Source organism: Canis aureus, chromosome 8 (assembly GCF_053574225.1).
Source record: "Canis aureus isolate CA01 chromosome 8, VMU_Caureus_v.1.0, whole genome shotgun sequence".
Classification (NCBI taxonomy): domain Eukaryota; kingdom Metazoa; phylum Chordata; class Mammalia; order Carnivora; family Canidae; genus Canis; species Canis aureus.
Window position 1 is genome coordinate 54,340,941 of NC_135618.1, and position 14,085 is coordinate 54,355,025.

Genomic DNA, 14,085 nt, shown 5'->3' on the forward strand with positions numbered 1-14,085 from the left:
AATACCACCCCCCAGAGCTAGATGGGCTACATGGTGTGACAATTAGAAACATTGCTGAGAGGGACGCCTGGGTGGCCGAGTGGCTGAGTGTCTGCCTTCAGCTCAGGTCGTGATCCTGGGATCCTGCGATTGAGTCCCATATCGGGCTCCCCACAGAGAACCTGCTTCTCCCTCTGCCTATGTCTCTGCCTCTCTGTGTCTCTCATGAATAAATAAATAAAATATTTTAAAAAGAAAGAAAGAAAGTTGCTGAGAATAGGCTGTGGCTGAAGAACTCACCAGAATTCTGTACCCCCAGTGCTGCTGATGGTTCTATTAGGATAGCGGGCTTCCCTTCTCCTCTGCCCCCCAGGGGAGGTTACTGTGTTCTCTAGTTTCTAGTTTGGGGGTAATTTTTTTTCATTGCTTTAACACTAGAACAAGGAAATTTAGTACAAGTGAGCAACAAATCATGGTGTGTGTGAGTGTGTATGTCTGTGTGTGTGTGTTTAGAAGACCCTGTTTTCTATTCTTTCCATTTTATATGACATTATCGCGTTAGGAGAAATTAGAAAGTCAAAAGTAGCTACGAAACTCAAAATTATTCACCAGAAGGATTTTTATGGGAGTTTTATCATTCTGTCCCCTTCTCTGTCTATGGTCATCTTTTAGTTTGACATTTATGGACTTCCCATCCTACTATTAAGGGTTTTCTAATTTAAAATTTAGAGATGCTACGTTTTTTATTATTTCAGTGACCACATTTGCCACAAAACCATCATCCCAATTCCCCTACTCCTCTAGAACCATAAATCTAATAGTTTGATAAAAGAAAAAAACCTGTAAGCAAATAGCAAACCTGTAACAAATCTGCCTAACAGATGTTTTGGAAACTATTAACCATAACCAATTGAACTATTTATGGGGGTGATGGGGATCTAAAGACATAGCTGATGTGGGGAAATTTGCCTTGGCTTGCCTTCATCCAGGGGAGAGTGAGACATATCCAGTGGATGCCCAGGGAAATTGAAGTATACATCACGTGCCTGGAGAAGGTGATGAAGCGCTATGTCCAGAGGCTGCAGTGGCTGTTGTCTGGTGAGGCTTCCTGCTGTCCTGGAGTGCAGGAAGGGCATGAGGGGAAGTGCAGGGTCAACCCCAGGGACCAGGGCCAGCCCTTCCCAGGCCAGGTGCACAAACCATCAGATCAGGGGTGAGACCAGGAGGGCCATCCAGGTACAACACGATTTTCTGGATTCCAAGGTCAGGCAAGGTGCTGGATGTCAGGGAGGTAGAGTGTAGGCCAAAGGGCACCAGAGAGAACCCAGGCCTGTCCAGGCCCACCCTGCAAGGCCATCTCCCACCCCTTGCCCTCCTGGACGTGACTCAGGGGATCACTCTCAAGAGGTTCAATTCAGTATTGATTGGACCCCACAGAGCTGGTCCATGAAGGTGGATATGGGAGGGGCTCCCAGCAGAGCAGAATCCCTGTTCTTCCTTACAAAGAGTATTGAGGCCCCTTCGGGCCGGCAAATGGCAGGGCTGGCCCAGGAGAGCCAGGCTCACATCCTAGGGAAGGGTGGGCTGGGGATTGAGAGATGATCAGAAGCATCAGGTCCAAGAGACCAGGGAGCTAGCTAGAGCTGGACAGGGGGTGTTGAGGCTTTGGGGCCTGGATGGTTCCTGGGACAACAGGAGGAAGGAGAGGGGGAGGCTTTCATAGAGGCCACTCAGGATCCTGTGCAAATTCATTAGGTCCAATCCTCTGCAGTAGAACCTGGTAAAACAGACCATACTGTACAGTGGGGTGTAGTGTGTAGTGATGACTGCTGCTTCCCAGAACCTCGGGTGGGATGAGGGGCAGTGTTGCCAACTCCAGGTGTAGTTGTCAGGTCAGAGGCTGACATGGAGCAAAAAGGTCATATGCCTCTGTCCAATCCCAAAGCACATTTGTTGCAGGGAAGGGTGTGATGACCAATGGAATCCCCACTTCGCATACAAGTGCTCACCCCAGCACCAGCTAATACTTCAAATGCCACCAACACTTTAAAACCCAGGGCTACTTCACTTATTCACTCATTCATTATTCAACAAATATGTGTTGCTGTCTCATCAGGCACTAGAAGATGGTGGGAGGCAACACCCAGCAGGGTCCCTGAGCTCAAGGAGCATATGGTCTAGGAGACAGACATTAACCAAAGAGTCTCACAAACAAGTCTAATGTCACAACAGTGACGTGTAGACAGGAGATGGGCATGGTGAAGTGAGAGCCTCCAAGAGGAGTGACAGGCCTGGACAGGAAGATCATGGAGGGCTTCCCTGAGGAGGTGATATTTGAGCCAAGATCTGAAAAGTGAATAGATGTTGCTGGGCCAAGAGAAGAAAGACAGGCATGTCTGAGGTGCTGGGGGGTGGGGGAATGCTGAGTACAAAGACTAAAAAAGAAGCCGATATGGCTGAGAATGAGGGAGAATAAGAGTGAGACCATCCCAGAGAGATGAAGCCTTGTCTAAACTTCACCCTAAGAGCAGTTGGAAGGTACTAAATGTTTTAAATAAGGGGAAAGTGATCAAGTTAGCATTGGCAATAATCCCCCTGGTTGCTGCATGGAATATAAGTTGCTGAGGGGATGGAGTGGAATCAGGTAGCATCATAGTGGCCCAGGTGAAGGACCAGGCTAGCTGGAAGAGGTGGGGATGATGGAGATGGATGAAGTAGAAAGAGTCCGAGAGATTTGAGGTAGAAAGGACAGGGCTTGGGGACTTGCACTATATTTCCACCTTCTGGTTCCTACAATGGATCAGCCAGCTGTTTGTGGTCAGAGGTCCCTCAGCTGGCTGCCCGGAGGGCCATCCTCATGGAACGTCTCCCTGCCCCAGGATGGCTCCTCATATTGACATGAGCACTGCTAGAGAATACCCCCAGATGAGTCCCGGCAGATTCCTGGGCAGAGGGTCCAGCCAGCTCCATCTACCTTTTCCTGGAAAGCAGCCCATCATCTGTTTTGTAGCAGTTTTCCCCTTGTTTCTACTACTGCCTCTGCTGAGGTCCCTGAGGGGTGATCAAGAATGCTACGCATCCTCTTCTGTTCCTTCAGCTTTCCCCCTAGGTTTCCTCCATAGTTAGCCTGTGGAGCCACAAGGGTAGGGTAGCAGGTGTCCCTGACTAAAGTGTGGATCAGAGGATGTGGTATGAGAGTCTGCGGTCACCGCCAGTCTTTGTGACGCTGGCAAGCCACTGGCCCTCTCTATTTCCCCTTGGGATAAATCCCAAATCCTTTCAGCACGTCACCAACTTCACCTCCTGTCCCTTTCCCCACGGGTCTCTCCATCCCAGGTGTCCTGATTCCTCACATGGGCTTTCCCTCTGTCCTGGAGCACACCATGCTCTCCTCCTCCAGCTCAGGCCTTCCCAGGCTGTTCCCTCCTTATCTCCACTTCTTTCCTCCACTCGCTCCTGCTCCTCTTGCAGTGGTAGCTCACCCACAGAATTCAGATTCTCCCCATGGTGTGCCCCATGACACTCTGTCATGAGCCTCGGAGAGCCATAACTATAAATCTAACATCTGTCTTCCTTGCCTGACTCCATGAGGACACAGCACCAGACTCCGCTGATTTCTGTTGACCAGTTGACAGACTCCATGCTCTTTAATATCTTTTCCAGCTCCAAACAATACTGTAAATACCACTCTGTCCCATCGCTCAACTATAGGAATGAGGAAACTCAAGGCCAGAGCAATTGTTTAAAGATTTTTTTAAAGATTTTTTATTTATTTGAGAGAGAGAGAGGGCAGAGGGAGAGGGAGAAGCAGACTCCCCCCTGAGCAGAGAGCCCAACACGGGGCTCGATCCCAGGATCCTGAGATCATGACCTGAGTTGAAGGCAGACACTTAACCAACTGAACCACCGAGGCGCCCCAAGGCCAGAGCAATTTTAACCACTTGTGCAAGTGATCATAGATCACAGGCAAAGCCGCATATGAAACTTTGACCTCCAAAGCCCCGACCACTGACTGGCTCTGCCCTTGGACAACCAACACCCCACCAGCACCACCACAAAGGCCATCTCCCAGTGGGCTGACATCTGATTGGTGATCAGTCAGGCAACAGGTGTATTTGGTAGACCTTATATTTGATAGCTGCTGTGAGAAAACCACCCCAGGAATGGGGAGGGAACGACCCCTCACTCCTTCCCTACCTCTGCCCCCACCACCTCGGAGCAGGGAGCCGCCGACTGTTTGGCACCATTCTGGAGCGCAAAGTGTGCATCCTGGTGGACACGTCGGGATCCATGGGCCCCTACCTGCAGCAGGTGAAGACGGAGCTGGTTCTGCTGATCTGGGAGCAGCTGCGGAAGCACTGCGACAGGTGAGAGGCAGGGGTGCAAGTGGGTGTGGGCAGGATGATCAAAGGGGCCCTTTGGGGGCTTCTGTCTTCACTGTTCACGAGGCCTGGAGGCAAAGCTTATTTAAGTAGTAAAAAACACTGCACTCTGTTGTAGAAGTAAAGCAGCCTTTAGAAATCCATCTCAGGCCCTGGGACCATTGTAAGCAGAGCCAAGGAACCACCAGGTGGCCTTGAATTGTGGATTTCAGCTAACCTGATTTTTTAAGAGAGGGGGTTTGGGGTTGTTTTTTCTGCCCAGACAGGTTGACACTAGGAGATAGCAGGAGACTCTGATCCTAGGCTGGGACCCATCCTTGCCTTCTTATTAATAAGTAAACATTGATTGAGCACCTTCTACAGGCCAAGCATTTTGAGTGCATGATTTCCTTCCATCTTCACAGCGCCCCTAGGAGGTGTTGCCATTATTATTCTTATTTTTCAGAAAAGGAGACTTAGGCTAAGTAATCTGCCAGAGATCACATACTCTGTTAGTGGCCGAGGTGGGACATCAATCTACTTCAGTCTGTATCCAATGTGTACCTTCTCATTCTCCCCGGGGAGGGGCGGGGGGGCAGGCGCTCACTATAGGTGCTTGAAGCTCATCGGCATGAAGCTTCCTCAAGGGGATCCTTCAGCCAGGCATTTTCTAGCCACTCTCTTTCACCTCCTCTCTGCCCCTCACCCCATCTCTCCTCTCTTCCCAGCTTCAACCTGCTTAGCTTTGCAGAGGACGTGCAACTCTGGCGGGACACCCTGGTGGAGACCACCGACGAGGCATGTCATGAGGCTATGCAGTGGGTGACCCACCTGCGCGCTCATGGGAGCACCTCCGTCTTGCAGGCATTACTGGCAAGTTCTACCACCAAGCCCAACCCTGTTGGCCAAACAGAAAATACCATCACCCCCAAAACTGATACTGCGTGAGGCTTTCAAATTACAAAGAGCACTTTCTTAGATTTAAGAACTGTTGCTTTATTTCATCTTCCCAACAACCCAGTAAGAAAGGGATTCTGGTTCTCATGTTATAGGTAAAGACACAGAGGCTCAGAGAGGTTAAGTGACTGGCTGGGGTTAACCAGCCAGGAAGTGGGCCGTGCTCTTTCTCCCAAACCTTGGCAGTCTCCTCAGTCTGTGGTAGGCTGAAAGAGGCTGGTCATCTCTCACTGTTAATGGACAAGTCAGTGGGATCCAGTCAGACACAGTTTCCCTGGGGACAGCAGGCAGTTGGATTTTACCCTTCCCTATTAGCACTGACCCCTGAGCCAGACGACCTGCCCGCCCTCTTTCAGAAAGCCTTCACTTTTCACGATGTGGAAGGATTGTACCTCCTGACCGACGGGAAGCCAGATACAAGCTGCAGCCTTATTCTGCGTGAAGTCCAAAGACTTACGGAGACAGGAGATGTGAAAATGCACACCATTGCCCTGAACCACTCAGGCAGGTGGGCCGCGCTGTGTGCCTCTCCTGTGGCTGCATGTGTGAGGGCCAAGGCCTCCCCTTAGACCCTGACCTCTCCTGGCCCCCATCAGTGAGCGGGAAGCAAGAAGGGGCCGGCGAGGGTTAGGCCCGAGTGAAAGCCCTCTCTCCACCTCCCACTCAGCCCCCCAGAACCCGCTCTCCTGACTTTCTCCAGCCTGGAAACGGATTGGCGCTGATTCCCCGGGCACACGGGGCATTCTCCTTCCTGATCTTTCTCTGGAGCATGTTAGTGAATGTGGAGGGGGGAAAAAGTTTAAAGTAGCTTTGTTACGGTTCTTTTTAGAAACGATCACCATAGAGGAACGTGTGTTAGACCAGAGAGCTTCTACTCCTTCCAGAAAAGACTTCAATGTTGTTGGCAAAACTCGGATGACTTGGGTGCATATGTGATCTCTATCTAAGCCACGAGCTCCGTAAAGGTCACACTTGTGTCCCCGCCAGGCCTAACACCCAGGAGCAGGCCCTGGCTAGATGTCTAATGAAGGAACGTGTGCTGGCCGTGTGCTTTCATGCTAAGTGGCGACATGAAAGCACTGAATCTGCTTCATGCGGCTGCCACGGCCCATAAGCTGACAGGGTGTGGGCTCGCGATGCTGACATGGTCTCAAGGGCACAGAGCCTCAGCGCCCGAGGCCCAGTGCCCAGCAGACCTGAGCTCCCAATGGGCTGAGGGTGTGCAGGGAGCTTGCCTAGCCAGTCAGTGGGCCTGGCCCTAGAACCTCTGTTCTCCCTACTAGGGCAGCGGGTGACTTCCTGAGAAATCTGGCCGCCCTCACGGGGGGCCGCTATCACTACCCCGTTGATGAGGACACACTCCTCAGAATCCATGGCCTGCTGACCAAGGGCATCATGGACGAAAGGGTAGGTTGCAGAGTGAAGGCTGTTCAACTGTCTCCATATACTGTCAGCAGATGTGGGCTTCTCCCCCTCTGCTTCTCTTGTAAGAATAGCAAGTATTGGCTAGAAAGGGTTCTCTTTCCCTGTGGCTCTTCCTCTCGGCTGGCTCTCCTCAAGGTGGGAAAGAAGCAGAGCGTGGAGGTGTTATTTAACAATAGAACAGTTCAGGGGCATCTGGGTGGCTCAGTCCACTGGGCTGATTCTTGATTACAGCTCAGGTCATGATCTCAGGGTTATCAGATCAAGTTCTGAGTGGGGCCTTGCACTCTGCAGGGAATCTGCTTAATATTGTCTCCCTCACCATCTCCCTCCCCCTCTGTTTCTCCCCCCTCCCCAGGCACACACCTTCTCTCTCTAAAATAAATTTTAAAAACTTTTTTTAAAAAATTAGTAGAACAGGGGTGCCTGGGTGGCTCAGTTGGTTAAGCACCTGCCTTCAGCTCAGGTCATGATCCCAAGGTCCTGGGATCAAGTCCCATGTTGGGCTTCTGCTCAGCCAGGAGCCTGCTTCTCCCTCGTGTTCTCTCTCACTATCTCTGTGGCTATCTCTGTCTCTCTCAAATAAATAAATAAAACGTTAAAAAAATAATAGAACAGATCACATTCATTGAGCACTTACTTTGTGCAGGTCCATTGCTTTTATAGATGACTTTTCAATCCTCTCAGCCATTACTATAGCCATTAAACAGATGAATAAGTAGGCTCAGCAAGGGATAGGGCTACAACTAAGGACATAGCAAATGGTAAAGCCAGAGCTCAGACACCCAAGCTCTTAACCTCTTTCCTTTGAGTCGTGCACATTTCTGTCTCCCAGTGTTCAATTCATTAAAACACAGATATGCAAATGATCTTAAGTAGTAAATCTGATAAAGTCACACAGGCCAGGTAAGAGAAGAATACCAACCAAGCTCTTCTGATCTGACCGAAAAGTTATACACATGTTTATACATTTAGGAACATGGTGCTATCAATTATAACATTTCAAGACAACAAATTATCAAGTAAGACAAACAACCAGATTCCAGGTTTCTGTTTTTGGAGGTTAAAGCACATGTTACAGGACACGGCATAATTTTTGAAGTCCAGTACTTTGCATGACTCCTTTATTCAAGTACCTCTTCTAGGGACAAATATTACAAATAGTTCAGAGAACAGAACAAGTAGAAGTGGGCAGCCCAAGTGGCTCAGCGGTTTAGCGCCGCCTTCAGCCCAGGGCCTGATCCTTGGGGACCCTGGATCGAGTCCCGTGTTGGGCTCCCTGCGTGGAGCCTGCTTATCCTTCTGCCAGTGTCTCTACAACTCTCTCTCTCTGTCTCTCATGAATAAATAAATAAAAATCTAAAAAAAAAAAAAAAAAAAGAACAAGTAGAAGTAATGAATATTACTAAGAACCTGTGTCCTTTTTTTTTTTTTTTTTTAAGATTTTATTTATTTATTCACGAGAGACACAGAGAGAGAGGCAGAGACACAGGCAGAGAGAGAAGCAGGCTCCATGCAGGGAGCCCGATGTGGGATTCGATCCCAGGATTCCAGGATCACGCCCTGGGCCAAAGGCAGGCGCCAAACCGCTGAGCCACCCAGGGATCCCCTCACCCGTGTCCTTATACACAGGAGAATACATTGACAGTATTGCAAAGGTCCGCAGTTTAATACCTCTTCAGATCAGATTCTTTAAATCGTGTCTGGATGCAGAATGGGATCGTTCTGCTCCTGCTGCCAAGGAGCGGAGGCAGCTTCATCTTTTTCCTACATTGTCTTGCTGATTGTGAGAACTTGTGTTTTTAACACGAGCCTCTGGAATTCCATGGGTTGACCTACGAGAAAAACATGTCTGTGAAGCTTGGTTTTACTAGAAGCAATGGGGGGAAAAATAGAAGCAATGGAGAAAGAGTGGAATAGATTTTGCTGCCTAACAGTGAGATAAGGAGCATGTCCCACTTCTGCTGGGAAGAGAGGGGCAGACTTCAGGGAAGCTCGGTGGCCATCTCGGTTTGCCACTGCCCACCCATCCCGACACAGACTCTCAGGTGCCTCATCTTAAAGTGTCCCATTTGCAGAATGACTGCCTTGTCAGGTGGTGAGCTCCTTGTGCCTGGAAGGATGCAAACCAAGGCCCACAGATTTTCTGCCCTGGGTGAGAGGCTGCATTTGATTAACTCTAAAATTTTTCTGCTGAGACTTTGGATGTTCAGGTTACATCCAGTCATTTGATGGATCTAACTTCATGTTTGTTTCCCCTTTCCAAGGATTCCACGTTGCCACTGTTTGAAGGAGATGATTTAAGGAGATTGGCCCAGGAGATCACCAAGGCCAGAAGCTTCCTCTGGAAGGCCCAGTCCTTCAGGTATACCCTTTGAGCAGCCCCTCCCACCTGCCTCATGGCTCCAGCCTGCCCAGATCCTGGGCCTCCTCAAGACCAAGTCCATCCTGATCATGGGCAGCCTTCCATCCCAAGTTCCTGCCCTGCTTCTCCCCACCAGGCCCAGAAATCTGGGCATTAAGGGGGATCATCTTATTTCATCTCCTGTCCTCTAGGTCCCAACTCCAGAAGAAAAACAACACAGAACCAAATGTCACTCTTTTTTAGAGATGTGTTCTCAGGTAAGAGGAAAGGAGAAGCTCTTCATCTTGTAAGTATCCACCAAGGGCTGACATGAGGCTCTGTTTCATGGACAGCTGTAACTATAGGGAGGGACCAGAGTGATTCCTCTAAACAGAAAGGCCACCTCACAAATAATCACTCACTTTGCACACATTGGCCCTGAGAAAGCTGTAACCCAGAGTTCCTCCCAAGAAACAGGATTGCAGGCACCAAGGCTCTCTGGATGCTGAGGGAGGGAAGGCTCTGGCATCCTCGGTCTACCCTAATGTTCCTTCCCTGTCTCCCAACATACCCTACACGCCAGCCACAAAACTGTCACTCACTGGGAAGCCCTGCACCGAGGCCTGCCTGGAACCCCCTTCTTATCACCCTCTGCCTGATGGCTTCTGCTCTTCAATCAAGGCACAGCTCAAATGACATCAGCTCCACTGTGAAGATGTTTCTGAGACCCGTTGAGAGCTGGGAGCCTCCAGCCTTCCTCCCACTGTATCCTGGCCAAACATCCCTTTTCATAGCAGCAACACCTAGCATTTATTATGCCTAGTACCCCATGTCATGCTTCCTTGTTTCCCTGCCAACTCTTCTCCTTGACTGTGAGCTCTACCCAGAAATGAAGCTGGTGTCCTAACCATCTCTAGGTCCCCAGAACCTGCCACAGGGCAGATTGCAGTAAACTGGGAGCACCCAGCTCAGTTGTGGGAGCCCAGCTCTGGAAACCAACCAGAGGATATTGTTTCTACCCTAGTCCCCTCACTCAGTGCTTCCCATCACCCTGGTCCACATAATGAAGATTCACTGTCAGCCCACCTTGGGAGAATAAACAAGTGGGCTTACCACCTGTCTGTTCAACCAAACAGAATTAAAGTCTGCTCTGGAGCCAAGTCCAGAGAGAGTGCTCTGCTCAAACAGGTGCAAATCAGGCTGGGCCCCAGCCCTACTGTGTACATACAAAATGAATATGTCATGTATTATGTGGTCTGGGGTCATATCCTGAGACAAAAAATTGCTGGTACTTAATTAAATAGGAGCAAAATGACTTTTAAGCTGAAGTGATGACTGGTTCGTGTGTGTGTGTGTGTGTGTGTGTGTGTGTGTCAATTTTTGGTGATATAAAACTTTATTTAAAAACTCAGATGCAGGGATCCCTGGGTGGCGCAGTGGTTTGGCGCCTGCCTTTGGCCCAGGGCGTGATCCTGGAGACCCAGGATCGAGTCCCACGTCGGGCTCCCGGTGCATGGAGCCTGCTTCTCCCTCTGCCTGTGTCTCTGCCTCTCTCTCTCACTGTGTGCCTATCATAAATAAATAATAAAAAAATTAAAAAAATAAATAAAATAAAAACTCAGATGCAGGGACACCTGGGTGTCTCAGCAGTTGAGTGTATGCCTTCAGCTCAGGGCATAATCCTGGAGTTCTGGGATCAAGTCCCACATCGGGCTCCCCGGAGGGAGCCTGCTTCTCTCTCAGCCTGCGTCTCTGCCTCTCTCTTTCTGTGTCTCTCATGAATAAATAAATAAAATATTTTTAATTACAAAAAATAGAAACTCATATGCAGGGACACCCGGGTGGTGCAGTGGTTGAACATCTGCCTTCGGCTTGGGGAGTGATCCCAGGGTCCTTGGATCGAGTCCCACATAAGGCTCGCCACAGGGAGCCTGCTTCTCCCTCTGCCTATGTTTCTGCCTCTCTCTGTGTCTCATAAATAAATAAAATATTTAAAAACCAGAAAAAGATGACCAGCGTAATTTTGTTAAATGACAAAACACTCAAACAGGTACAAATGGACAACTGGTATATGAAAAAGTACTCAAAGCCTTGCCCATCAGTGAAATGCAAATGAGAACCACAGTGATATACAACTGCACACCCACCAGAATGGCAAAAGGTAAAAAGACCTACAATATCAAGAAATGGAGCAACTAGAACTCTCCTTCTCCTGCCCTGCTTGGGAGGGCATAAGGTGGTGTAAATTGGTTCAACCACTTTGTAAAACTGTGTAACAACTTTTGCTGAGAGAAAATATATGCTTGTTCTATGATCCAGCAATTCCACTCCAAGAGAAAAAGCGTATATGTTCCATAAAAGACATATAGGAGGGGTGCCTGGGTGGCTCACCCAATTAAGCATCTGCCTTTGGCTCAGGTCATGATCCCAGGGTCCTGGGATAAAGCCCCGTGCCAGGCTCTCTGCTCAGTGGAGGATCTGCTTCTCTGCCATTCCCCCTGCTTGTGCTCTCTCTCTCTGTCAAATAAATAAAAAAAATTTTTTTTTAAAAAAGACACATAGGAGAATGTTTATAGCAGCTTTATCCATAAGATCCAAAAACTGGAAACAACCTAAATGTCCCCCATGGTAAAATGGACAAATACAGTTTGTTCCATTTGTATAGTGTACATTTCTACACATCAATTTAAAAAATGAGCTACAACTACATTCAACAAGATGCATTGATATTATGAACAATGTCAGGCAAGAGAAGAGTACATAGTGTGTAATTCCATTTACATTATGTTCAAGAATATGCAAAAACTCTTGTTGGCAATAGAAGTCAGGAGAGTGGTTACCCTGTGGTGAGAAGCATACTGGGGACATCTGGGGTGCTGGAAGTGTTCTAGATCTTCATCTAGGTAGTAAAAATTCATCAATTTAAAAAACAAAAACAAAAAACAACCCACAGTTTACTAAGGCTTGACATACACTGGCTTTGGCCAGACTCCATGCTGGGCCCAGGGAGGCAGCAGTGAGCACAGCCCCTGCATCTGTGGCTCTCAGTCTGGTCACTGCCTTGGGTAGCTGCCTTTCCACGTCACCGCCACAGACTGAGAGAAAATAGCCTGTGGTGTTTGTATTGCTTTGCTGGTGTTGTCATAACAAAGTACCACAAACCGAGTGGTTGAAACAACAGCAATGGATTATCTCCAGTTCGGGAGGCCAGAAGTCTGAGATCAAGGTATTGCCAGGACCCAGCTCCCTCCAAAGGCACTCGGGAGGATCTGTGACAGGCCTCTCTCCTGGCTCCTTGTAGTTCGTTGGCTTGTGGACGCATCACTCCAACCTCCACGTGATGCTCCCTGTATGCATGTCTGCATCCAAATTTCTCCGCTTTCATAAGGACACTGGTCATATTGGACGAGCCCTACTCTCTATTACCTTATCTTTAATCACATCTGCAATGACCCTATTTCCAAGGTCATACTCTGAAGTCCTGGGGGTTAGGATTCCAACATATGAATTTGGGGGGTGGGGGTGGAGGAGGTACACAATTCAACATATAACTCTTGTGTGGTAAACTATGCTCTCAGCAGGACAAGAGCAGCCAGCTGGACCTGGGGCTATCAGCCCTGTGGCCCTGCTGGTGGGAGAGGAGGGGCTAGTCTCTGGGAATAGAATGATGGACATACGTCAGACAAGGTTTGGAAAGTGGTGAGGCACAGGACCTGGGTTTGAATCTCAATCTCTCATATAACGGTAACACCTGCCTTTGGTTGAGCACTGACTATGCAGGCACCATCCTCGTCCCTTATACCTTGTTTGCTACAAGCCCAACAACATCACAGCTGTAAAGTACGCACCACTCCCAGCTTATGAATGAGGATGTGGAGCCTTGTAGCTGCCCAGAGACACACAGCAAGAAAGTGGCAAAGTCAAGATTTAAAGCCAGGGGGGACCCCATGGCCTTTATCCACCACACTCTGAGCCTCTTCTTATCACTCTGAACCCATTTTTCTGCCTCTAAAATTATGTCAGAACAGAGTTGTGAGGATTGGGCAAGATACTTTAGCACCTGGCACATAGCATGTACGAGCTAAGATTTTTTTCTCTTCCCCACGCCACCTATGCTCACAGAGGAGGCTCCAACGGGTGAAGCCCTTCTAGTAGCTTCTTCACACCAAAGTGAGCAGGCCTCAGTGTTCCCAGCTCAGAGTCAGTTCTCAGAGCTCCACTATAGCAGCAGCGCCCGCTGTCTGGCACATGCCTGCCCCTCTGCTACTGCCACCTGCAAATGGATCTTCAGGAGTGGTGTGATCCAGCTGGGTCCCCAGCACAAGGGAAAGGCCAACAACAAGGAAGCACCCACTAAACGTGGGATGACTGTATCAGAGGATGGATGAACCCCGAGATGGGCAGGGGAATACAAGAAAGGAAGGAAGGCAGATCCGTGGACGGGAGGAAAGAAAGATACATGGAATGAACTGGATGGATGTAAGGCTGGGCGGAGAGGTGGAAAGATAGAATGACAGGTGGATAGATAGATGAATGGATGAATGGACAAAGAAGAAAGAAATGTACGGGGAATACGGATGAGTAAATAGGTGGATGGAAGAACAGGTAGGATGATGAATAGATGGACGAGGAAGAGGGAGAGAAGGCAGGAAGCAGCAGGTGGGCGGGAGGCAGGCTGCCTAGAGAGGAACGAGTTGGGGCGACAGACGGACCCCCAGGGTATGGGGGGCTGAGGAAAGAAATGTTGTTTCTTGGGTTTCTAGGACCACTGTGCGGCAGGGCCTTTGCGTCCTTTCTGCACCAGTATCTGGGCCCATTGCACCCGCTCCCTGTTCGACGGGCCTCAGTTTCCCCGCTGTGAGAGCCTGCGGCCACCGCCCTGCAAGAGGCGGCTGTCAGCGCGCGGGGAGCCGGCGGGGCGGGGGCGGGGCCGGGCGATGGGCGGGGCCGGGGCTAGGGGCGGGGCCGGGATGGGGCGGGGCCGGGATGGGGCGGGGGCGGTCCCGGAGCTCAGCCCCGCCC

General features: G+C 49.6%; 1 protein-coding gene across 11 annotated transcripts in view; it reads left to right on the forward strand.

Annotated features, from left to right (window-relative positions):
* VWA3A (von Willebrand factor A domain containing 3A) overlaps positions 1–10,391 on the forward strand; it is a 59,751-nt gene extending 49,360 nt beyond the window's left edge. For 4 of the 11 annotated variants that reach the window (XM_077906942.1, XM_077906946.1, XM_077906944.1 and 1 more), the window contains 8 exons: positions 969–1,077; positions 4,202–4,346; positions 5,069–5,217; positions 5,658–5,805; positions 6,581–6,704; positions 8,987–9,084; positions 9,276–9,341; positions 9,647–10,391. In XM_077906942.1, coding sequence (XP_077763068.1) covers positions 969–1,077; positions 4,202–4,346; positions 5,069–5,217; positions 5,658–5,805; positions 6,581–6,704; positions 8,987–9,084; positions 9,276–9,327 — 825 coding nt within the window. In that variant the 3' untranslated portion in view covers positions 9,328–9,341; positions 9,647–10,391. Of the gene's footprint in view, positions 1–968; positions 1,078–4,201; positions 4,347–5,068; positions 5,218–5,657; positions 5,806–6,580; positions 6,705–8,986; positions 9,085–9,275; positions 9,342–9,646 lie in introns of those variants that run through there. The other 7 variants (XR_013385032.1, XR_013385031.1, XM_077906945.1 and 4 more) reach the window with 7 other exon arrangements.
* Positions 10,392–14,085: the final 3,694 nt, after the last annotated feature.